The following is a 24,283-nucleotide window of genomic DNA, read 5'->3' as shown; positions in this document are numbered from 1 at the left end:
CACCCACAGGAATATAATGGGTGTCTCTATCGTTAGCACATGCAAATTTTTAGCACGCGCTAAAAAGTTAGTGCACCAACAGTGCAGCTTAGCAAACAGGTCCCTTAATAACTGGTTGCACCACCCTTAGCAGCAATAATTACATCCAAACACTTCCTATAATTTGATATCTGTCTTTCACGTTGCTGTTGAGGAATCTTAGCCCACTCTTCTTTGAAGAACTGCTTTAATTCAGACACATACATAGGTTTTCATATATGAACTGCCCAGCTCAGGTCCTGCCCCAGCATCTCTATTGAGTAAGTCAGGACTTTGACTAGGACAATCCAAAACTTTGTTTATCCTTAGCCATTCAGATGTAGACTTCTTTTTGTGCTTTTGATCATTGTCTTGCTACTTAACCCAATTACGCTTCAGCTCCAGCTCATGGAGAGATGATCAGACATTCTCCTTAAGAGTTTTTTTGTACAGTACAGAATTCATTTTCCTTTAATAATGACATGTTTTCCAGGACCTGAAGCAGCAAAGCATTCCTACACCATCACACTACCACTACCAGGTTTGCTTTATGGCAAACATAATGGGACTTATCCTGTCCAAAGAGCTCCACTTTGACTTGTCTGTCCATAGACCATTATCCTAAAAGGTTTGGGGATCATCCAGGTGTGTTTTTGTAAATGTGAAATAAGTATTGATGTTATTCTTGGATAGCAACAGTTTTCGCCTTGCTACTCTCCCATGAATCCCATTCTTGACCACTCTTTCTTATTGTGGAGTCATGAACACTGACCTTAGTTTAGGCTAATGAGCCCTGCAGGTCTTTGGATGCATTTCTGGAATGCTTTGTGACTTCTTGGTTGAGCTGTCGCTGCGCCCTTGGAGTAATTTTGGCAGGCTGGTCAATCCTGGGAAGATTGACCACTGTTCTAAGTCTTCTTCATTTGGAGATAATGGCTTTCACTGTGGTGCAATGGATCCCAGAGCTTTTGTAATCCTTTCCAGACTGGTATATCTCAACAACTTTTTTTTCATCTCTTCTGGAATTTCTCAATTGTTGCATGGCATTCTTGTAGAAACTTTGTGGTAACTACTTCACTTTCATGGCAAGGTTTGATATATAATGAGGTTTAGATTCCATAGGGCTGGATGCAGTCAATCCTAGCTGTGTTCAATCAGCTGAATCTAATTATCAAATTTGATCAATTTGTTGATTGAGTAACTAAGGGGCAGTTACGTTTTCACATGTGTGATGTGGGTTTTGTTATCTCCTCGATTCTATATCTGGTGCCCAGAATTGTGTGCATGAATTGAGTAACAAGCCAATTAACATCAATAATTGGGTACTAATGACCAATTACTGATGTTAATCAACATTCATTAAAATTTGCATATGCATCAGGCTGCACACTATTCTGTAAGGCTTGGCACCTAAGTCTACTAGCACATAACTGAAAGGGGACGTAGCCATGGGCATGGCCAGAGTGTTTCGAAAAGTTGTGCGCAGACTTATAGAATACGGCTGCAGCATGCCTAACAAAGGCACCAGCATTTACACCAGGTTTCAGCAGGCATAAGTCTTGTGCCTAAAGTTAGGTGGGGGAATTGGAACTAAGTATGATTCTAAAAAGGATGCACGCCCTTTGAATCATGCTTAGAGCCAATTTTTTTTTCAGTGCCAAATTTTGAGCACCATTTATTGAATCAGGTTTCTCTATCTAACACTACATTTTGTTTAAAGATCAGAAACCACTCAGTGTGGCACGTATCATGCAATAATAGGGGATTATCAGGAAAGGAGAAAAACTTTCACATCAGTGTATCTATAGTAGTTCTTTCTTTTTTTTTTTTTTTTTTTGTAACACTAGACATTCTCATACTGGGAAGAGTACAGGTGAGTGAATCTGAGAAACTTCTCTTCCCTTACCCCTAGCTCACAGAGGCATTTCTTTTTTCAGGGTGTGAGGTCGTGCCTGAGGTGAACGTGCCAGGGCAGAAATTCTGCGTCAAGCTACTCGTGCCATCACCAGAAGGAATGAGTGAGATCTACCTTCGCTGCGATAATGTATGTTATACAACGTGCCTTTATGCTATCAGAGAACAGGAATAGAATAATTTGAAACAGTAATGATCTATGTGGGAAACCATGGAAATAATGCCCAAAGTAAAACCATGTAATGCAAAACCAGTTGTTTGCATTACATGTACCTTGATGAACTGGACTCTACTCCTTAAGAGTTTATGCGGAATAAGTCTGTTATATATAAGGTGCCATTGGTCTCTGTGATTTTGCTATGACACACTATTATAGCTGTCCCCCTGGAAGGAAATCCTTTTATTTGTTTAGCCTAATCACTTTGGAAGAATGGACCCACATGGTCTTAAAATCTGAGATACATCATTCTCTTTGGATAATTATGTTAGCTCAACATGAGGTATTTCCGCCTGTATAAAATTCAACTTGGTATATAGTAAGCCGAACCCATCTTACTACCCTGCTCTACCCTGCCACATGGAGGTCACCTGTTCAACCTGAATCAGATCTTTCACTCCACAAGTCAGCCAGAGATGGAGATGCTGTGGAAGTAATGTTCATTGTCCTCATATAACAGGTAAGGGGGTACCTGTGCCCTACAATGGCAGTGTACCTGGAGAGACAAAGGCCCAGGGAATAGTGGGGTGGAGCCAGGTACGATTCAGGAAAAGCAGTGAAGGGCCTGGTCCAGCTCAGGAACAGAAGTCAGACAAACAAGGGAAGTATTCCACAGCCTAGTACAATCCATGGTGCTAAGCCACCTAGACTACTGCAATGCCATCTATGCTGGTTGCAAAGAACAAATCATTAAGAAACTTCAAACCGCTCAAAACACAGCAGCCAGACTCATATATGGGAAAGCTAAATACGAAAGTGCCAAACCCCTAAGAGAAAAATTACACTGGCTCCCGCTAAAAGAACGAATTGTGTTTAAAGTTTGCACCTTGGTCCACAAAATCGTTCACAGGGAAGCCCCAACCTACATGTCAGACCTTATAGACTTGCCTACTAGGAACGCAAAAAGATCAGCACGTACATTCCTCAATCTCCACTACACTAACTGACAAAGGGCTAAAGTATAAATCCACATACGCGACCAGTTTCTCAAACATATGTACCCAGCTGTGGAACGCACTACCAAAGGCCATAAAAACAACGCAAGACCTAACTATCTTCCGAAGGCTACTGAAAACAGACCTATTCAAAAAGGCATACCACAAACAACCATCTTAAATATGACATAATAAGACCTTCTCCGAGGACAAGCGGCTGCTTGTTCTCACGACTGGGTTGACGTCCACGGCAGCCCCCTCCAACCGGAACAAAAACTTCGCGGGCGGTCCCGCACGCAGGGCACGCCCACCGCGCATGCGCGGCCATCTTCCCGCCCATGCGCGACCGTTCCCGCTCAGTTTTTTTCGATTCCGCGCTGGAGAGAGACATGTTATCGTCTCTCTCTCTGTCAGCCCTGGAAACCGGATCGCGGCCTAGCCGCAAGTTTTTCTCTTTTTGTACGCATTCGCGCTTCTTTCCTTTTTTATGTTAAAAAAAAAAAAGAAGAAGTTTGTCCCCTCGTCATCTTAGCCGCGGGGGCGCCTCGTTGTGGCCTTGTGGCCGCGCAGTCGTTTTCTTTTTCGGGTGTGCTTTCCACCGCCACCATCGACGACTTTGACTTCGCCGACGTGATTTTTCCATCGATGTCCTCGAAGGTCCCGAGCGGATTCAAGAAGTGTGGTCGGTGCGGCCGGCAGATCTCGCAAACCGATACCCACACTTGGTGCCTCCAGTGCCTTGGGCCGGAGCATAATACCAAGACGTGCACCTTGTGTCTCGGCTTGCGGAAGCGGACAGAGGTGGCGAGGCAAGTTCTTCAGGACCGTCTTTTTGGAACTTGTGCCGGCCCCTCGACGTCAACGGCATCAGTGTCGACGGCCGGATCTTCGGTACCGGTACCGATGTCAGCGAAATCGGCACTGACGATGGCACTGACCCCAGGAGTACAGGTACCGTTGGCCCGCCGGCCTACCTGCGAAGGCGGGGGTGAGCGGTCGCGCGGGCAATCAGCCCCGGCCACTCCCTCTACCCAGGGCCATCGGGACCGAACCCTGTCAGACCCGATCCCTTGAGGCCGGGGGGGGGGGGGTTCTACCTCCTCATCATCTCTGCCGCCGAGCGCCGATGATGGGCACCGAAAGAAAACCAAAAAGCACCGTCATCGGTCGCCCACGGCGCATGGGACTACCAGCTCCGGCGCCTCCAGAGAGGATTCGACGCTGAGGAAGCGGCAGTGCCGAAAGGAGCGTTCCCCCTCGGTTGAAGAGGTGTCGCTGCGTCAGTCCGTGGGTGCTTCGGTACCGTCTCCTGGACCCGAGCAGCTTCCGGCACCGGCACCCACACCGGCCCCCCTGCCTTTCCCGACAGCGAGCCTTGACGAGTGCCTCCGAGCCATCCTTCCGGGGATTCTGGAAGGGCTGATGCGCCAGGCTCTGCCGGCACCGGGGGTGCTTGCGCCCCCGGCGTCATTGATGGAGGCGCCGGTGTGCTCTAGCCCGATGCCGCGGCACCCGACACCAACGCCGCTTGCGGTACCAGTGTCAACCGCCACGCAGGTGGAGTCCCCGTCGACGTCAATGGAGGGAGCTTCATCCCCGCCGGCGCGGGAGTCCACCGCTCGACGCCATCACCGGGGACTTGGTTCCTCGCAGTCGAGACGGGCCCGGTTGAGGTCTGAGCTGCAAGAGCTCATGTCCAACACCGAGGAAGAGGCCTCGTGGGGGGAGGAGGAGGACCCCAGATATTTCTCCTCAGGGGAGTCTGTGGGCCTTCCCTCCGACCCCACTCCTTCACCGGAGAGGAAGCTCTCGCCTCCTGAGAGCCTCTCCTTTGCCTCCTTCGTCAGGGATATGTCTATATGCATTCCCTTTCCCATGGTCTCTGTGGATGAGCCGAGGGCTGAGATGCTCGAGGTCCTCGACTATACATCACCACCTAGAGAGTCTTCCACGGTGCCGTTGCATAATGTCCTCAAAGAGACACTGCTTCGGAACTGGCTGAAGCCATTATCTAACCCCACCATCCCTAAGAAAGCGGAGTCCCAATACAGGATCTGCTCTGACCCAGAGTTGATGAGGCCTCAATTGCCTCATGACTTGGCGGTCGTGGACTCTGCTCTCAAGAGAGAACGGAGTTCGAGGGATACCGCCTAGGCGCCCCCGGGGCGGGAGTCTCGCACTCTGGACTCGTTTGGGAGGAAGGTCTACCAATCTTCCATGCTCGTGACCCGCATTCAGTCATACCAGCTCTACACGAGCATTCACATGCGGAACAATGTGAGGCAACTGGCGGACCTGGTTGACAAGCTCCCTCCGGAGCAGTCCAGGCCCTTTCAGGAGGTGGTCAGGCAGCTGAAGGCGTGCAGAAAGTTCCTGTCCAGGGGTATCTATGACACCTGTGATGTGGCATCCCGAGCTGCGGCCCAAGGTATAGTGATGCGCAGACTGTCATGGCTGCATGCCTCTGACCTGGACAACCGCACCCAGCAACGGCTGGCGGATGTCCCTTGCTGGGGGGGATAATATTTTCGGAGAGAAGGTCGAGCAGTTGGTGGACCAACCACACCAGCGGGAAACCGCCCTCGACAAGCTCTCCCACCGGGCGCCTTCAGCATCCACCTCAGCAGGTGGACGTTTTTCTCGGGCCAGGCAGGCTGCGCCCTACGCCTACAACAAGCATAGGTACACCCAGCCGGCCCGAAGGCCTCCTCAGGCACAGGGACAGTCCCAGCGCGCTCATTCCCATCAACAGCATGTGCCTAAGCAGCCCCCTGCGCCTCCACAGCAAAAGCCGGGGACGGGCTTTTGACTGGATCCATGGGAACATAGCCACCATCAAAGAGTCCGTACCGGACGACCTGCCGGTCGGAGGGAGGTTGAAAGATTTTCACCAAAGGTGGCCTCTGATAACCTCCGACCAGTGAGTTCTCCAAATAGTGCGGTGCGGATACACCCTGAATTTGGCCTCCACTCCACCAAATTGCCCGCCGGGAGCCCAATCCTTCAGCTCACATCACAAGCAGGTACTTGCAGAGGAACTCTCCGCCCTTCTCAGCGCCAATGCGGTCGAGCCCGTACCACCCAGGCAGGAAGGGCAGGGATTCTATTCCAGGTACTTCCTTGTGGAAAAGAAAACAGGGGGGATGCGTCCCATCCTAGACCTGAGGGGCCTGAACAAATACCTGGTCAAAGAAAAGTTCAGGATGCTTTCCCTCGGCACCCTTCTACCAATGATTCAGAAAGACGATTGGCTATGTTCCCTGGATTTAAAGGACGCTTACACTCACATCCCAGTACTGCCAGCCCACAGGCAGTATCTCAGATTCCGTCTGGGGACATGGCACTTTCAGTATTGTGTGCTGCCCTTTGGGCTCGCCTCTGCCCCACGGGTGTTCACGAAGTGCCTCGTGGTGGTCGTGGCGTATCTACGCAAGCTGGGAGTGCACGTGTTCCCGTATCTCGACGATTGGCTGGTCAAGAACACCTCAGAGGCAGGGGCCCTCCGGTCCATGCAGTGCACTATTCACCTCCTGGAGCTGCTGGGGTTTGTGATAAATTACCCAAAGTCCCATCTCCAGCCAGTCCAATCTCTGGAATTCATAGGAGCTCTGCTGAATTCACAGACGGCTCAGGCCTTTCTTCCCGAAGCGAGGGCCCACAACCTCCTGTCCCTCGCTTCCCAGACCAGAGCGTCTCAGCAAGTCACAGCTCGGCAGATGTTGAGACTCCTGGGTCATATGGCCTCTACTGTTCATGTGACTCCCATGGCTCGTCTTCACATGAGATCTGCTCAATGGACCCTAGCTTCCCAGTGGTGCCAAGCCACCGGGAATCTAGAAGATGTCATCCGCCTGTCCCTCAGTTGCCGCGATTCGCTGCACTGGTGGACACTTCGGACCAATTTGACCTTGGGACGTCCATTCCAAATTCCGCAGCCCACGAAGGTGCTGACGACAGATGCATCTCGCCTGGGGTGGGGAGCTCATGTCAATGGGCTTCACACCCAGGGACTGTGGTCCCTCCAGGAACAGGATCTTCAGATCAACCTCCTGGAGCTCTGAGTGATCTGGAACGCACTGAAGGCCTTCAGAGATCGGCTGTCCTACCAAATTATCCAAATTCGGACAGACAATCAGGTTGCAATGTATTACATCAACAAGCAGGCTGCGACGTGGTCATCTGTCCACACATTCACATCACATTACTGCCTCCAGCAGGATACCCGACGCGACAGTCGGTTCGGGCAGTCGGTGCTGCAGAATCTGTTTGGGGTTTGAATCCAACTCCACCCTCCAGGACCCGATTTTATTCTGTTCAGGCTACACTCTCAGTTAGTTGTTCTTCGTAGGTCAATTTCTGTTATGCCCTCGCCGTTGCGAGGTTCAATTGACCTGGGTTCTTGTTTTGAGTGAGCCTGAGAGCTAGGGATACCCCAGTCATGAGAACAAGCAGCCTGCTTGTCCTCGGAGAAAGCGAATGATACATACCTGTAGCAGGTGTTCTCCGAGGACAGCAGGCTGATTGTTCTCACCTACCCTCCCTCCTCCCCTTTGGAGTTGCGTTTTTCCTCATTCCTTTGCTTGTCATTCAACTGAGCGGGAACGGTCGCGCACGGGCAGGAAGACGACCGCGCATGCGCTGTGGGCGTGCCCTGCGTGCGGGACCGCCTGCAAAGTTTTTGTTCCGGTTGGAGGGAGCTGGACATCAACCAAGTCGTGAGAACAATCAGCCTGCTGTCCTCGGAGAACACCTGCTACAGGTATGTATCATTCGCTATAAACGAACCAGATAATACCGAACTCTTATTTATTCATACATGATTGATTAACCTCTTAGCTATTAGTGAACAAGAACTATCACTTCAATCCTTATATCGAATATGGTCTCTCCATTGTCGATGACCTAATGTATGTTATAATTCAATTACCACTCAGGAACCTTCATGTAATACCATAATGTATTCCTCTTTATCATGTATATATGCACATGGTATATATATATATATATATATATATATATATATACCATGAACTGTTCCATGTATATTATGTTCCATCTATGTTACCATATAGGTATGCACCTTAACATAATACCATATGTTATACTGTTACCCGGAAATGGCGACCGCCATTACGGCAAATGTAAGCCACATTGAGCCTGCAAATTGGTGGGAAAATGTGGGATACAAATGCTACAAATAATAATAATAATATTCATAGGATGAACTCCAGTGGGCCTGTTGGACCAAGCAAAGGTGCTTCTTCTTGGCCTTCCTTATCTTCAGTCCTTAGTCAGGATACACCCAATACTAGTCCACTGGAATCCTCTGGGGAGCATGCCTGGGTTTCTGATGCCAACAGGATAATTACTCCCTGGTTTCTTTCTTTGTTGTGTAGCTCCTACAGCGCTGCTTCGTGCTTCCAGCCTCAGATCTCAAGGGTCATGGAAAATGAGCGACTGCTACAAGGGGAGGGAAGAGGGAGAGAACATGTTTTTCTGGTGGAGAGAGCACAACTGAGGTTTTTTGCTGGAGAGGGGAAAAGAGGGGCTTGGGAGGGGAAAATGGAGCACGCTGAGGGGGTTTGCAATGGGGAGGGGCAAGAGGTCAAGTTGAAGGGGTGCCTATGGTGGGATAGAACAAGGTAGAGGAAATATCTAGGAGGAGGGATGACAGAACAAGCTGGTGAGGGGTGTTCCTGGGGAGGGAGAGAGCAAACCAGACAGAAAGAAGCAGAGGGAGGGAAAGTGATCTTGCGTTCAGAGATCTGCTAGGAGTTAGAGAGACAGAACTGGAAGGACATAGAGGAAAAGAAAGCTAGAGAGACTCGGGTGGAGGGGGAGAACTAAGGGGCACAGAGAAAGCTGGTGGTTGAACCTGCCAAGAGGAAGGGAGACAAGCACAGAAAGTGGTTCATGGTAAATAAGGGACAGAGCTGGGGAAGCTGAGCCTGAGGAAAGAGAAAGTTTGGTGGCATCAAGCCTAGGAAGGGGAGGAACCCAACCTTCTGATGGGGAAATTCAGTGCAAAACAAAAAATTCAAATAAAGGATGCAGAATTTTGCATAATTATAAAATATTATGTGCAGAATTTAAAATTTTCTTTGTGCTGAATTCCTCCAGAAGTATGTTATTGATGTAGGAATATGGTTGTCTTGGGTATAAAAGGGTCTTGCTACATGTTTTTATTATGAATGCTTACTTGGGATCCATCTTGATCAATCTGTGTTAGAGGTTGAATATAAGGAAGATAAGATCGCTCAAGGGTGACATGTGAAGGGCATGTCTATAACAGTGTACCTACATTTAGGCACCCTGCCTATTCCCGGCACCTACAATCCTTTATGGAATACTAGCACAACTGGGTTAATACACACCCTCTGTGAATAGGTGCAAGCACGTACACTAGCCATAGAACTGATGTCAATGCTCATGCTCAGATGCCAGAGATATGTGCGTAACTTATAATATTTTATAAGTTGTGCAATTGTGAAACCCGCCCACACTCTACCCATGTATACGCCTAACTGTAAAATATGTGCTATGTAAAATAAGTGTGTATTTACAGAATAGTGCTCAGGAGGATTTATTTTTGCATTTATGCACTTATATACAAACATTCATGCATGTATGCTAAATATTTTTGCACATAACTAGTACATCAATGTTGCCCCAGGTACAAATAAGTACCTGTATATAATATGTAAGCCGCATTGAGCCTGCCATGAGTGGGAAAGCGTGGGGTACAAATGCAACAAAAATAAATAAATAAATAAAATGTCAGCACCCATTTTATTGAATTACTCCCATAGTGACCAGATTTGAGGCGCACGATTGCAGGGTTGCGGAAGACCTGGTGCATGGCCCTCAACTGAATGTCTGTCACTGCAGTGACCAGATCGTAATAATAATTTGAAGTTTTAGCTTTCTTTTTCAAATAATGTTTGAGGTGTCTTTTAGCACTATTAGTAAATGAGGTGCAATGAACACTTTCCTCAAGAAGCTTAAAATGGAGGTACTAGGCATGTTGAGGGAAGATGATAAAATAAGGGAAAAAGCTCCACAGAGTGACAAATGAAAGCTTATGTCATCCCAACTCTGGTTCCAATCGAGCTGGAAGCCCAAGTGGACAGGTACAAACCGCCAAGTCAAAAGACTACCTGATGCAGTGTTGCAAGTTAGTTCTCCCATTAGCACTTCTGTAGTCCCCATTTCACTGCTGCCTGATACTATCATTTATCTTTCCATTTTAGGAGCAACAATATGCCAGATGGATGGCAGCATGCCGACTGGCAGCAAAGGGAAAGACCATGGCAGACAGTACATACCAGTCTGAGATCCAGAACATCCTCTCCTTTCTGATGCTGCAGAAGTCCAACCCTGACTGTCAGGTATCTGCTGATGCCGAGAACATCAACACTCAAGCACTTGTTTCTCCCAGATACCAGAAGAAATTCAAATCCAAGCAGGTAATGCAGAAAAGAGCTCTGTTCTTCATGGACAATCAGGATTGCTGCAATCACACAAGTGGTGCCCTCTTCAGACAGATGCAACCGGGTGGGCTCTCCAAGAGCACATAAACCTCTAGAAAAGTTTCCTAAACCTATGCAACTGTTTCCACACTTCACAGAATCTCATTCTTCAGTCTGGAGGAGTGGCCTAGTGGTTAGGGTGGTGGACTTTGGTCCTGAGGAACTGAGTTCAATTCCCACTTCAGGCACAGGCAGCTCCTTGTGACTCTGGGCAAGTCACTTAACCCTCCATTGCCACATTGAGCCTGCCATGAGTGGGAAAGCACAGGGTACAAATGTAGCAACAACAAAAAAAATCATATTCAGTCAGATTTTGCTTCCCTGAGGAATTCTGACCTTTTCTTAAATTAAAAATTAAGTTCAATTTAGCATAGCTATTCGACATGCCTGAAAAGAAGCTAGTACTGTAAAGCAAAAATGCACATGGGGGTAATACTGTAATAGGTATTTATTTTTATTTATTGCATTTTTATCCCACATTATCCCACCTATTTGCACGCTCAATGTGGCTTACGTAGTTTTGTTAACATTGTCATTGCAAGGTGACATATACATTTAATGTTGTGCAGAAGTTAAATGATGGTGAAAGAAGAAGGAGAGGAGTGATTTAGGTAGCTATAATAGATGAGTTATCTTGAGTGGATTGTCGGTGGATTATTCTGGCTATTAGTTCTCATTGTGTGCCTTGCTGAAGTGATATGTCTTAAGAGATTTGCGAAAGATAGTTGTTTCGCCGATTGTTCTCAGGTCTGTAGGCAGTGCATTCCACACTTGCGTGCCCAAGTACGAGAATGTGGTCGCATGCATCTGCTTGTACTTTAGTCCTTTACAACTGGGGAAGTGCAGGTCGAGAAATTTGCGGGATGATCTTGTGGCGTTTCTTGGAGGTAAGTCTACAAGGTTTAGCATGTAGAGTGGGGCGTCTGTGTGAATGATTTTGTGTACGATCATGCAGATCTTGAACGTAATGCGTTCTCTAAGTGGGAGCCAGTGAAGCTTCTCTCTCAAGGGTTTTGCTTTACTTTACAGAATATTAATTTAACAGGTGAAAGACACAATCTTAGGTGTCAATCTAGACAAATCGTTTTGATTTCACCAACAGATTTCTAATGTGACAAAGAATTGTTTCTACAGACTTAGACAGATTCATTCTATTCATCCATTTATAGATTCATCAGCAATTAATATTAATATTCTCATACATTCATTTGTGATCAGCAAATTAGATTACTGTAACATTGTAGTTCTGCTCTGCCCTACTTCCCTTTTGTATCTTGTGATGTTATTACAACATTATTTTAAAATTATTTGTATTTTAGTATGTAAGCCACCTTGATAGGCGGGATAGTAAATTTCTTATAAAACTTGAAACCTATAACTTATGTCACCCACAGAGCTGGCACCTAAATGCTGGTGATATGTGCATAACTTATAGTATTCTATAAATTGTATGCGAGTCCCACCCACACTCCACTTATCTGTATGCCTACTTGTAAAATATGCACTATATACAGTATGTATGTACTTACAGAATAGTACTTAGACAGGATTTTAGCACACATGCACGTATGTGTACACATACACGTGTGTATGTCATTATTCTAAACATTTATGTGCATATATGTTGAAGCCCACTCTACAGCATTATCCCTGATATGTTTAATTACTAAAAACATGTCCATATGTCACACAAGGCCCACAAAATAAGGTGCCTTAAAGTAAGGACTTAAATGAGGGTGGTAGGATGGGAGCTACCTATAGGTCAGGAGCCATCCAAAGGAAAGAATTATGCCAAGAATCATGATTGAGGGACGAAGAAGTACACAGATATAGAAAGATTCTAGACTCTATACTGATTCTCATAGAAATCTGAAGGGCCTTCAAGCTCCCTGTTGAAACAACCACTCTAACTAGTGCATTCTGGCTTCTCTGGCCCTGTTGGCAAAGTCTTCTCTTCTGGAGCCATTAGTTCCTTCCACCGTGCTGTGGGGCAGCTCAGTACTGCAATGATTCCCCAGGGCTGACTCATCGTACCTGTGGTTACTTCCCTTCAACCATAATTCTGCTTTGTGCCAAGAGGGCTCCCCTAGCCATTACTGTTTTTTCAGAAGGCTCATCCCCTTTAGCTTTAAAGTGTTGCCTTATTGACAGGAATTTTCAAGTGCAAAACAAAGCAGTCCAGAGCTTTTCTGCTCTAGGTCATCACGGGACTGACAGGCATTGTAAGAATGATGCTTCAGAGCAACAGTCTAAATTGCAGTAGTCTGCTTAAGAGTCAGCATAGGTCCAGAAGGCAATCATGTGCCTATGAGTCCTTCCACTCATCATTGTCTCTGCACTCAGAAGTCCTTAGTACTTTAGCACAATGACTATTCAGACTTCATTTCCACAGCCTCATCCACTAATGACAGAACCGTGAAAAGAATTATTAAGTGAGCATTATAGCTCCCCCAAATCTAGGGCTCCCACAGAAGTGAAATAGCAATCTGCTGACAGGCATGAATGCGCCCCAGGAATCCTACCAGACCATTCTAACACAATACACTCACCATTTATCTCCTCAGAAAGAGAATTTGTCTTTGGTTTTGAACATGACCTCAGGTTAGAGGGTTGGGAGTCCAAATTAAAAGTTTCAGCCCACCACAATCACCTTGATGCACTGTTTCTTTAGGAATTCTGCCTGATCCTTCTCCAAAGTAATCCAGAAAGGAATCTTAGCCTACCACATATGGAGCAGCAGTTTAGAAAGGACATACAAATCAAGATTCAGAGGTCCAGGTCAGAACATCTCAAATTCCACTAGTATTTTAGAATAGGATCTACTGTTCTAAAATACAAAGAGAAATGGACTTTATGCACTAGTTACATGTGGCATGAGCATCCATTTTAGACACAAAAAACATCTAAAATATCAATGGGTCAAAGCAAGTACATAAATGTTCATGTTGCAGAATAGCAACACACTCGGGAGACACCGAAGGTGACAAAATGAAATGATGATGCTGTATAGTCTAGAAGATTTATTAATTAGCAAGTACGACTCGACACGGCCGTGTTTTGGCCAAATGACCTGCCTCAGGAGTCTTTCTCTGTTATGTAGATAAATCTGTCCGTATGATTTGCTGTGTTGTGTCGAACCACAGCACAGAAACAGTATTAATTACCCTAATGACTAAATTCAAACAAATGATTGCAACCGGCAACAACATACTTCTCCTACAATTTGACATGTCAAGTGCCTTCGATATGGTTGACCACGGAATCCTATTACACATACTTGAATATTTTGGCATCGGAGGAAATGTCCTAAACTGGTTCAAGGGGTTCCTAACCCTGCGCTCATATCAAGTCACATCAAATTCAACTACGTCTGCTACATGGACACCTGAATGTGGAGTACCGCAAGGATCACCCCTCTCACCTACTATTTTCAACCTAATGATGATCCCCTTGGCAAAACTTCTATCAAACCATAACCTCAACCCGTATATATACGCCGATGATGTAACAATATACATCCCTTTCAAACAAGACATTAAAGAAATCTCCCATGAAATCAACCAAAGTCTACACATCATGAACTCCTGGGCAGATGCATTTCGATTGAAACTAAACACAGAAAAAACTCAATGCCTGATACTCACCTCCCAGTACAACACGAATGAATTTACCGCTATAAACACACCAAAACTAAACCTTCCAATCTCAGAAACTCTAACAATCCTTGGAGTCACTATTGACCGCCACTTAACACTTGAAACTCATGCAAACAACACAACTAAAAAAATGTTCTACTGCATGTGGAAACTGAAAAGAATAAGACCATTCTTCCCAAGATCCGTCTTTCGCAGCCTAGTGCAATCCCTCGTACTCAGCCATCTGAATTACTGCAACTCACTATACGCAGGTTGTAAAGAGCAAACACTGAGGAACAAACAGCCCAGAACACAGCAGCCAGACTCATCTTCGGAAAACCAAAATACGAAAGTGCCAAACCCTTACGAGAGAAACTACACTGGCTCCCACTCAAGGAACGCATTACTTTTAAAGTATGCACATTAGTCCACAAAATCATTCACTGTGAAGCCCCAGCTTACATGTCTGACTTAATAGACCTACCACCCAGAAACGCTAAAAGATCATCCCGAACTTTCCTCAACCTTCACTTCCCTAATTGCAAAGGCATAAAATACAAAACGCTATTTCTTTCCATTGTTCTATTGCCTTAACGATACTTTGACTTTGTTTTCGCATAACTCCTCACAATGTAATCCATAACAAACTGTAACAAACTGTATTTCCACCATTCACAATGTATTGTAAGCCACACTGAACCCGCAAATAGGTGGGAAAATGTGGGATACAAATGCAATAAATAAATAAATAAATATCTCAAATATTGTCTATTGGAAGAATTCCACCAGATATGATTCCAGGCTAAGAAACCTTTTCTCGGCTCATTTGGACTGCAGACTGTTGGTTTCATTTTGTCACTTTTGCTGTCTCCTGAGTGTGTTCATCTCTGCGAGGTTTTGCTCTTCTATATTTCCGCAGAATAGCAACATAAACATTTAGACAAACGTTTATCTTAGCCATTTTTGAAACATAAATATTATTTTTTCCAAGTCTGATATCCCTTGCCAGTTTCTCTTTCAGAGGAAACATCAACCACTGGGAGATTAAGAGTGTGACCTCCCCGATCCCTCCAGTGGAGTGCTGTTCCAACAAGATCACTTTTCTTTAACCTAAACATCCCGGGTAGCAGATGTAAATCTCCATGTCGATCTATTAGAATGTATTCTGGAATGGGGAATAAACATTCTTTTTTTTTTTACCCACTCTAGTCCCCTCAAAAGATGCCCACACCTCCTTGCCATTTGCACATTCTTCAGTTTTAGACATGTATATCTCAGCTTGGTAAAATCAGGGCTTAGACATTTACTACTAGGACTGTCTGCCAAACACCGCTCAGACCTGTCTGCCAGATTGAGCAGTATATCAAGTTTCAAAAATGGAATTTAAAAAATATGAATTTCTAAGTGCCAGTTTATGCATGTCTAAAACATGAATAACACTTCTAAAATAAGCACCATTATATCCAAAGTTCTTACAAAAGGTGTCCAAAGAATTGGCAATATCAGTGAAGGAAAAACTTGAATCAAGGTCAGAATTGCTGGGTTTCCTTAAGTGGAGGAGTAGCCTAGTGGTTAATGCAGCAGATGTTGATCCTGGGGAACTGGGTTCAATTCTCACTGCAGGCCCTTGTGACTCTGGGTAAGTCACTTAACCCTCCATTGCCCCAGGTATAAAAAACAAGTACTTGTATATAATATGTAAACTGCTTAGAATGTAGTTGAAAAACCACAGAAAGGCGGTATATCAAGTCCCATTCCCTTTCCCTTTCGTAGATGCCTCAAAAGACCTTGTAATATTCCTGATCCATAATATCCTTCTTGAGACCCGGTAAGATTTGGCAAGCACCACTCTCCAATCCTGCTTCCTAGAAATTATGTATAATCCTCAGTGGGACATGACAAACACCTGCTTCCACACTAGTCTGTGGTGATCAAATCTGCCCTTAAGTGATCCAAGAGCAGCCATTTCCACCCCAATCCCCCTCCAAATGCAAAGCGGAGATAAGGAGGGCAAAAAAGGACTTTGAGAAGAAATTAGCGTTGGAAGCAAAAATACATAGTAAAAACTTTTTTAGATACATTAAAAGCAGGAAACCGGCCAAAGAGTCGGTTGGGCCGCTGGACGAAAATGGTGTTAAAGGGGCGATCAAGGAGGACAAAGCCGTAGCGGAGAAATTAAATGAATTCTTTGCTTCGGTCTTCACCGAGGAGGATTTGGGGGGGACACCGGTGCCGGAAAGAATATTTGAAGCGGGGGAGTCAGAGAAACTAAACAAATTCTCTGTAACCTTGGAGGATGTAATGGGTCAGTTCAGCAAGCTGAAGAGTAGTAAATCACCGGGACCTGATGGTATTCATCCCAGAGTATTAATAGAACTAAAAAATGAACTTGCGGAGCTACTGTTAGAAATATGCAATCTGTCCCTAAAATCGAGTGTAATACCGGAAGACTGGAGGGTAGCCAATGTTACTCCGATTTTTAAGAAAGGTTCCAGAGGAGATCCGGGAAATTATAGACCGGTGAGTCTGACGTCGGTGCCGGGCAAGATGGTGGAGGCTATTATTAAGAATAAAATTGCAGAGCATATACAAAAACATGGACTGATGAGACAAAGTCAGCACGGATTTAGTGAAGGGAAGTCTTGCCTCACCAATCTAATGCATTTTTTTTGAGGGGGTAAGCAAACATGTGGACAATGGGGAGCCGGTTGATATTGTATATCTGGATTTCAGAAGGCGTTTGACAAAGTGCCGCACGAAAGACTCCTGAAGAAATTGCAGAGTCATGGAATCGGAGGTAGGGTATTATTATGGATTAAGAACTGGTTGAAAGATAGGAAGCAGAGAGTAGGATTGCGTGGCCAGTATTCTCAGTGGAGGAGGGTAGTTAGTGGGGTCCCGCAGGGGTCTGTGCTGGGTCCGTTGCTTTTTAATGTATTTATAAATGACCTAGAGATGGGAATAACTAGTGAGGTAATTAAATTCGCCGATGACACAAAATTATTCAGGGTCGTCAAGTCGCAGGAGGAATGTGAACGATTACAGGAGGACCTTGCGAGACTGGGAGAATGGGCGTGCAAGTGGCAGATGAAGTTCAATGTTGACAAGTGCAAAGTGATGCATGTGGGTAAGAGGAACCCGAATTATAGCTACGTCTTGCAAGGTTCCGCGTTAGGAGTTACGGATCAAGAAAGGGATCTGGGTGTCGTCGTCGATGATACGCTGAAACCTTCTGCTCAGTGTGCTGCTGCGGCTAGGAAAGCGAATAGAATGTTGGGTGTTATTAGGAAGGGTATGGAGTCCAGGTGTGCGGATGTTATAATGCCGTTGTATCGCTCCATGGTGCGACCGCAGCTGGAGTATTGTGTTCAGTACTGGTCTCCGTATCTCAAAAAAGATATAGTAGAATTGGAAAAGGTACAGCGAAGGGCGACGAAAATGATAGTGGGGATGGGACGACTTTCCTATGAAGAGAGGCTGAGAAGGCTAGGGCTTTTCAGCTTGGAGAAGAGACGGCTGAGGGGAGATATGATAGAAGTGTATAAAATAATGAGTGGAATGGATCGGGTGGATGTGAAGCGACTGTTCACGCTATCCAAAAATACTAGGACTAGAGGGCATGAGTTGAAGCTACAGTGTGGTAAATTTAAAACGAATCGGAGAAAATTTTTCTTCACCCAACGTGTAATTAGACTCTGGAATTCATTGCCGGAGAACGTGGTACGGGCGGTTAGCTTGACGGAGTTTAAAAAGGGGTTAGATAGATTCCTAAAGGACAAGTCCATAGACCGCTATTAAATGGACTGGAAAAATTCCTCATTTTTAGGTATAACTTGTCTGGAATGTTTTTACGTTTGGGGAGCGTGCCAGGTGCCCTTGACCTGGATTGGCCACTGTCGGTGACAGGATGCTGGGCTAGATGGACCTTTGGTCTTTCCCAGTATGGCACTACTTATGTACTTATGTACTAAAAGGATCCTAAGATGCTCAATATAGTAGGAAGGAAAATGTACCAGAATTCTAAACACCCACATTGCAACATACTAATTTCAGTTGATGAAATACTTTATTCAGACCTAAAGAAGCCATTCCTATAGAGACAACATCTTTGATGCTTCATGAAGCAAAGTGCAAAGTATCTAGAGTCTTAAGCAACTAAATAGTTTAAACCATTTTGTGTGTTTGATTCTTTTTGCAGTTAACTCCTCGTATCCTGGAAGCCCATCAGAATGTGGCTCAGCTCACACTGATGGAAGCCAAGATGAGGTTTATACAAGCATGGCAATCTCTCCCAGACTTTGGGATCTCTTACTTTTTGGTCAGGTAAACGCACTTTTATTTTTAAGTTTCCATATCACAGTTGTTAAGTTAATATTAAAATTGTTTAATTTAGATGTGTGAAATCAGATCAGAGTCAAGACAATTAGAAGTTAACAGGAAAAAGCAGATCCAGAGAAGACACTATGAGGAAGATTTTTAAAAAATGCTGAGCAGAAAATACATTTTAACCAGTTATATTTATCTAAATTTTCAGTTGAACCTAGCCAGCTAGATGTTCGGATGAAAAGTCATCTACATTTTGCCAAACAAATTAGACTGCTTAGATTTAACAAATTTAGGGGCACTTTTACAAAAGAGCATTAAGCCCTTAATGTGCAGTTAACACACAGAAGCAAATTCTAATTCAAATCTATTCTTGTATACTGCTAATATTCCCTTTCCAGGGTTTAGTGTGGTTTACATTCTAGGTGAGACAAAGGCAAATAGTGATAGTGTGAGGGTTGAGAAACATTAGAGACCATTGGATTAATGCAAGAGACTAAAAATATTAAGGAAAGGATAATGGATGATACTAGGAGGTAGAAGTCATAATGGATTGTTAAGAAGCAGTCTTTGGGAAGAGAAAGGTTTTAAGCCTCTTCCTGAAGTTGAGGTTCTGTTTTCTGTTCTGATGGGAATAGGTAGAGAGTTCCATATTTTGACTCCAAGCATAGTCACCGAGAGGGGGGGGGGGCGGGGGAGACAAAATTCCCCGGGCCCGGGCCTCCAAGGGGGGCCTGGCGCCGCAGTCCCACCCGCCCTTCGTCGTCGACTGTCTGCCCCCTGCATTGAAATCGCATCTCACCTCCGTGAAAGCAGCGCTGTAGGCAGCAGAACACCTCCCTTCGGCCCTCCTTCCCTCCCTGTGTCCCGCCCTCGCCTGATGTAGCTTCTGCGAGGGTGGGACACAAGGAGGGAAGGAGGGCCGAAGGGAGGTGTTCTGCAGCGCTGCTTTCACAGAGGTGAGACTGCGATTTCAATGCAGGGGGCCCGGCCCGGTGGCGGACGGAGGGGGGGAGCGGCGACCTTGGGGGGGTGGAGGGGGGAGCAGTGGCTGCGGCAGTCTCAGGGGGGGAGCGGTGGCGACATCGGGGGGGGGGGGAGTGGTGAGAGCGGCAGGGGCGGGGCCCCAGGGGCGGCCTTGCCCCGGGCCCGGCCCAGTCTCTCGGCGGCCCTGACTCCAAGAACATGAAATAGAAAGCTGAAAATTTTCTGATTTCTAATTGTCTTTTGGAACTGCGATGTTAGCATCAGTTGTTGTTTAGACTGGACCAGACTTAGTGAAGCAGTCTTAGCAGTTCAGAGGTGAAGCCCTGTAGGATTTGAAAAACTAAACAAGCAGCTTTGAACCTTTCTGCTATGGGAAGCCAGTGCAGTTTGTTTAGATGAGCTGAAACACTAGTATATCTATTTAATCTGTATATTAGTCTAGCAGCTGTGTTCTGTATGATTTGCAGTTTTTTCTAATAGTGACAATACCAAGAAATAGAACGTTACAGTAATCCAAGTGAGGTAGGACTAACATTTGAACTAGTAGTGCGAAGGCTTTTTGGTTAAGGAATGATCTGACTAGATGTAGCTGACTCATTTTGAATAGTGTTTTCTTCCATAGCTGGTTAATACGGGAAGTGAAGGTGAGTGAAGAATCAAGCAAGACCCCTAGTACTCTGGTTTCAGATTTGACTGTAAAGATTTGACTATTGGTGAAGGATATTGATGATGAGACCTCCCTAATTTCGGAACCACAGGACCTTGATTTTTGCACATTTAATTTCAGTTTATTGGTCAGGGCCCAGGTGCTGACAGCAGTCATAACCATTCACTACAGACTGAGTTGAATCTATGTTTGATGCTGTTACTGGTAAGAGAAGCAGGATGTCATAGTAGTTCATTAAGTCCCAAGTGTATTGAGGCAAGGGATGACATAAAGAGATTGAATAAGATAGCTGAGAGTGGAGATCCCTGCGGGACCCCACAGTTAGGAGACCAGAAGTTGGAAAGTTGGTTGTTTTACTTGGCAGCTTTGATTTGAAAGGAATTTGCTGAACCATTTGAATACAGTCCCTGTTATTCCTATCTGATCCTTGTGTTCGAGCAGCAGTGTCTGGTCAGCCACATCGAATGCTGCTGATATATCGAATTGGAGAAGAATTACTAGCAACAATGATTCCGTACTACGTGACAATTTGAACTCAAATTATGACCAATATAAAACAGAAAATTTTTCCAGATATAAAGAGAGATGTTTACTAATGTAGGTTTCTAATACTTTAGCAAAAAGGGGTATGCTTGCCACTGGACCGTAGTTTGCAAGCAATGTTACGTCTAGCCCAGATCCCTTCAGTAGTGGAGTGAGAACAATTTTGCCCAGGTCAGGAGGAAGAGAGCCAGTTTTTAACAGCTCATTGAGATTATCGAGTAGCCAGTTTACTGCTTCCATAGGGATGGTAGGATGAGTAGGTGTTTTGGGCATTGATCCAGGGAGCAGTTGGCTCGGGAGCATATCAACAGCATTGATCTTATATCCTCAACTGTTAGTGACTGAAAGATTCCCAGTTTTGGTCAGTTGGACTATTTTCCTCTGTTGGTGTAGTTTTAGATAGTTCAGACCTAATTTGGAAGATCTTATTGGCAAAATGATCAGCTAGGTCTTGGGCGGTGGGACGTGTTTTCTGTGAATGTTCATCCTTATTAGTGGAATTTAGTGTTTTAACTAAGGAGAAAAGTTTTTTGTTGACAAGATCATCTTGACCTATTACCTATTAGGCTGCTATAGTATTGGTGTTTTGAGTCAGCTACCTTCATTTTGTAGCATCGGAAGGCTAACTTCCATTTGGATTTATCAGTAGTATCTTTGTTCTTCTCCATTGCTTTTAAAGGCGTCAACATTCCTTTTTTAGGATGGATAGTTCCTCTGTAAACCATGGCAAATTTCTTGATGTCAAGACCTTTTTAGTGGTAAATGGATCAATTTTGTCCAGTATGGCTTTCACCTTGGTGTCCCAGTGGGATTTCACTGAACCATGTGTAGGAGATGCAGTAGTGTGGGAATCTGTTAGCTCAGACCAGAAAATGGCCTCGTTGATTTTACTTCTGGTAGAGATGAGTTTGGAAGACTTGTATCTAGTTAAGCTTGACATACAGATATTAATGATGAAATCCAGTTGGAAGTGGTCAGACCATGGTACTGGCTTCTATTTGAATGAATTGATCAAGTTATTAGGATAGGAAGTCAATATGGCCTTTTTCATGAGTTGCACCCTCGGAGAATGTAGTTCGTTGGCAGTTCTTCAGGAATGATTTGAAGCTGTAGACATTGGTGTCTGCATCATTTTCCAAGTGTAGGTACATAAGTACATAAGTAATGCCATACTGGGAAAAGACCAAGGGTCCATCGAGCCCAGCATCCTGTCCACGACAGCAGCCAATCCAGGCCAAGGGCACCTGGCAAGCTTCCCAAACGTACAAACATTCTATACATGTTATTCCTGGAATTTTGGATTTTTCCAAGTCCGTTTAGTAGCGGTTTATGGACTTGTCCTTTAGAAAACCGTCCAACCCCTTTTTAAACTCTGCTAAGCTAACCGCCTTCACCACTTTCTCCGGCAACGAATTCCAGAGTTTAATTTCACGTTGGGTGAAGAAAAATTTTCTCCGATTTGTTTTAAATTTACTACACTGTAGTTTCATCGCATGCCCCCTAGTCCTAGTATTTTTGGAAAGCGTGAACAGACACTTCACATCCACCTGTTCCACTCCACTCATTATTTTACAGTGGTGGAAATAAGTATTTGATCCCTTGCTGATTTTGTAAGTTTGCCCACTGACAAAGACATGAGCAGCCCATAATTGAAGGGTAGGTTATTGGTAACAGTGAGAGATAGCACATCACAAATTAAATCCGGAAAATCACATTGTGGAAAGTATATGAATTTATTTGCATTCTGCAGAGGGAAATAAGTATTTGATCCCCCACCAACCAGTAAGAGATCTGGCCCCTACAGACCAGGTAGATGCTCCAAATCAACTCGTTACCTGCATGACAGACAGCTGTCGGCAATGGTCACCTGTATGAAAGACACCTGTCCACAGACTCAGTGAATCAGTCAGACTCTAACCTCTACAAAATGGCCAAGAGCAAGGAGCTGTCTAAGGATGTCAGGGACAAGATCATACACCTGCACAAGGCTGGAATGGGCTATAAAACCATCAGTAAGACGCTGGGCGAGAAGGAGACAACTGTTGGTGCCATAGTAAGAAAATGGAAGAAGTACAAAATGACTGTCAATCGACAAAGATCTGGGGCTCCACGCAAAATCTCACCTCGTGGGGTATCCTTGATCATGAGGAAGGTTAGAAATCAGCCTACAACTACAAGGGGGGAACTTGTCAATGATCTCAAGGCAGCTGGGACCACTGTCACCACGAAAACCATTGGTAACACATTACGACATAACGGATTGCAATCCTGCAGTGCCCGCAAGGTCCCCCTGCTCCGGAAGGCACATGTGACGGCCCGTCTGAAGTTTGCCAGTGAACACCTGGATGATGCCGAGAGTGATTGGGAGAAGGTGCTGTGGTCAGATGAGACAAAAATTGAGCTCTTTGGCATGAACTCAACTCGCCGTGTTTGGAGGAAGAGAAATGCTGCCTATGACCCAAAGAACACCGTCCCCACTGTCAAGCATGGAGGTGGAAATGTTATGTTTTGGGGGTGTTTCTCTGCTAAGGGCACAGGACTACTTCACCGCATCAATGGGAGAATGGATGGGGCCATGTACCGTACAATTCTGAGTGACAACCTCCTTCCCTCCGCCAGGGCCTTAAAAATGGGTCGTGGCTGGGTCTTCCAGCACGACAATGACCCAAAACATACAGCCAAGGCAACAAAGGAGTGGCTCAGGAAGAAGCACATTAGGGTCATGGAGTGGCCTAGCCAGTCACCAGACCTTAATCCCATTGAAAACTTATGGAGGGAGCTGAAGCTGCGAGTTGCCAAGCGACAGCCCAGAACTCTTAATGATTTAGAGATGATCTGCAAAGAGGAGTGGACCAAAATTCCTCCTGACATGTGTGCAAACCTCATCATCAACTACAGAAGACGTCTGACCGCTGTGCTTGCCAACAAGGGTTTTGCCACCAAGTATTAGGTCTTGTTTGCCAGAGGGATTAAATACTTATTTCCCTCTGCAGAATGCAAATAAATTCATATACTTTCCACAATGTGATTTTCCGGATTTAATTTGTGATGTGCTATCTCTCACTGTTACCAATAACCTACCCTTCAATTATGGGCTGCTCATGTCTTTGTCAGTGGGCAAACTTACAAAATCAGCAAGGGATCAAATACTTATTTCCACCACTGTATATACCTCTATCATGTCTCCCCTCAGCCGTCTCTTCTCCAAGCTGTATAGCCCTAGCCTCCTTAGTCTTTCTTCATAGGGAAATCGTCCCATCCCCGCTATCATTTTAGTCGCCCTTCGCTGCACCTTTTCCAATTCTACTATATCTTTCTTGAGATGCGGCGACCAGAATTGAACACAATACTCAAGGTGCGGTCGCACCATGGAGCGATACAACAGCATTATAACATCCTCACACCTGTTTTCCATACCTTTCCTAATAATACCCAACATTCTATTCGCTTTCTTAGCCGCAGCAGCACACTGAGCAGAAGGTTTCAGTGTGTTATCGACGACGACACCCAGATCC

At 45.2% G+C, this 24,283-nt stretch overlaps 1 protein-coding gene across 1 annotated transcript in view; it reads left to right on the top strand.

Annotated features, from left to right (window-relative positions):
- Positions 1 to 24,283, top strand: part of FERMT3 (fermitin family member 3) — a 124,541-nt gene that overhangs the window by 95,682 nt on the left and 4,576 nt on the right. The window contains exons 11-13 of the mRNA XM_030219129.1: positions 1,956 to 2,062; positions 10,335 to 10,550; positions 18,447 to 18,571. Coding sequence (XP_030074989.1) covers positions 1,956 to 2,062; positions 10,335 to 10,550; positions 18,447 to 18,571 — 448 coding nt within the window. The remainder of the gene's footprint in view (positions 1 to 1,955; positions 2,063 to 10,334; positions 10,551 to 18,446; positions 18,572 to 24,283) is intronic.

This window comes from Microcaecilia unicolor, chromosome 11, assembly GCF_901765095.1.
Source record: "Microcaecilia unicolor chromosome 11, aMicUni1.1, whole genome shotgun sequence".
Classification (NCBI taxonomy): domain Eukaryota; kingdom Metazoa; phylum Chordata; class Amphibia; order Gymnophiona; family Siphonopidae; genus Microcaecilia; species Microcaecilia unicolor.
This window is presented reverse-complemented; position numbering and strand designations above follow the sequence as displayed.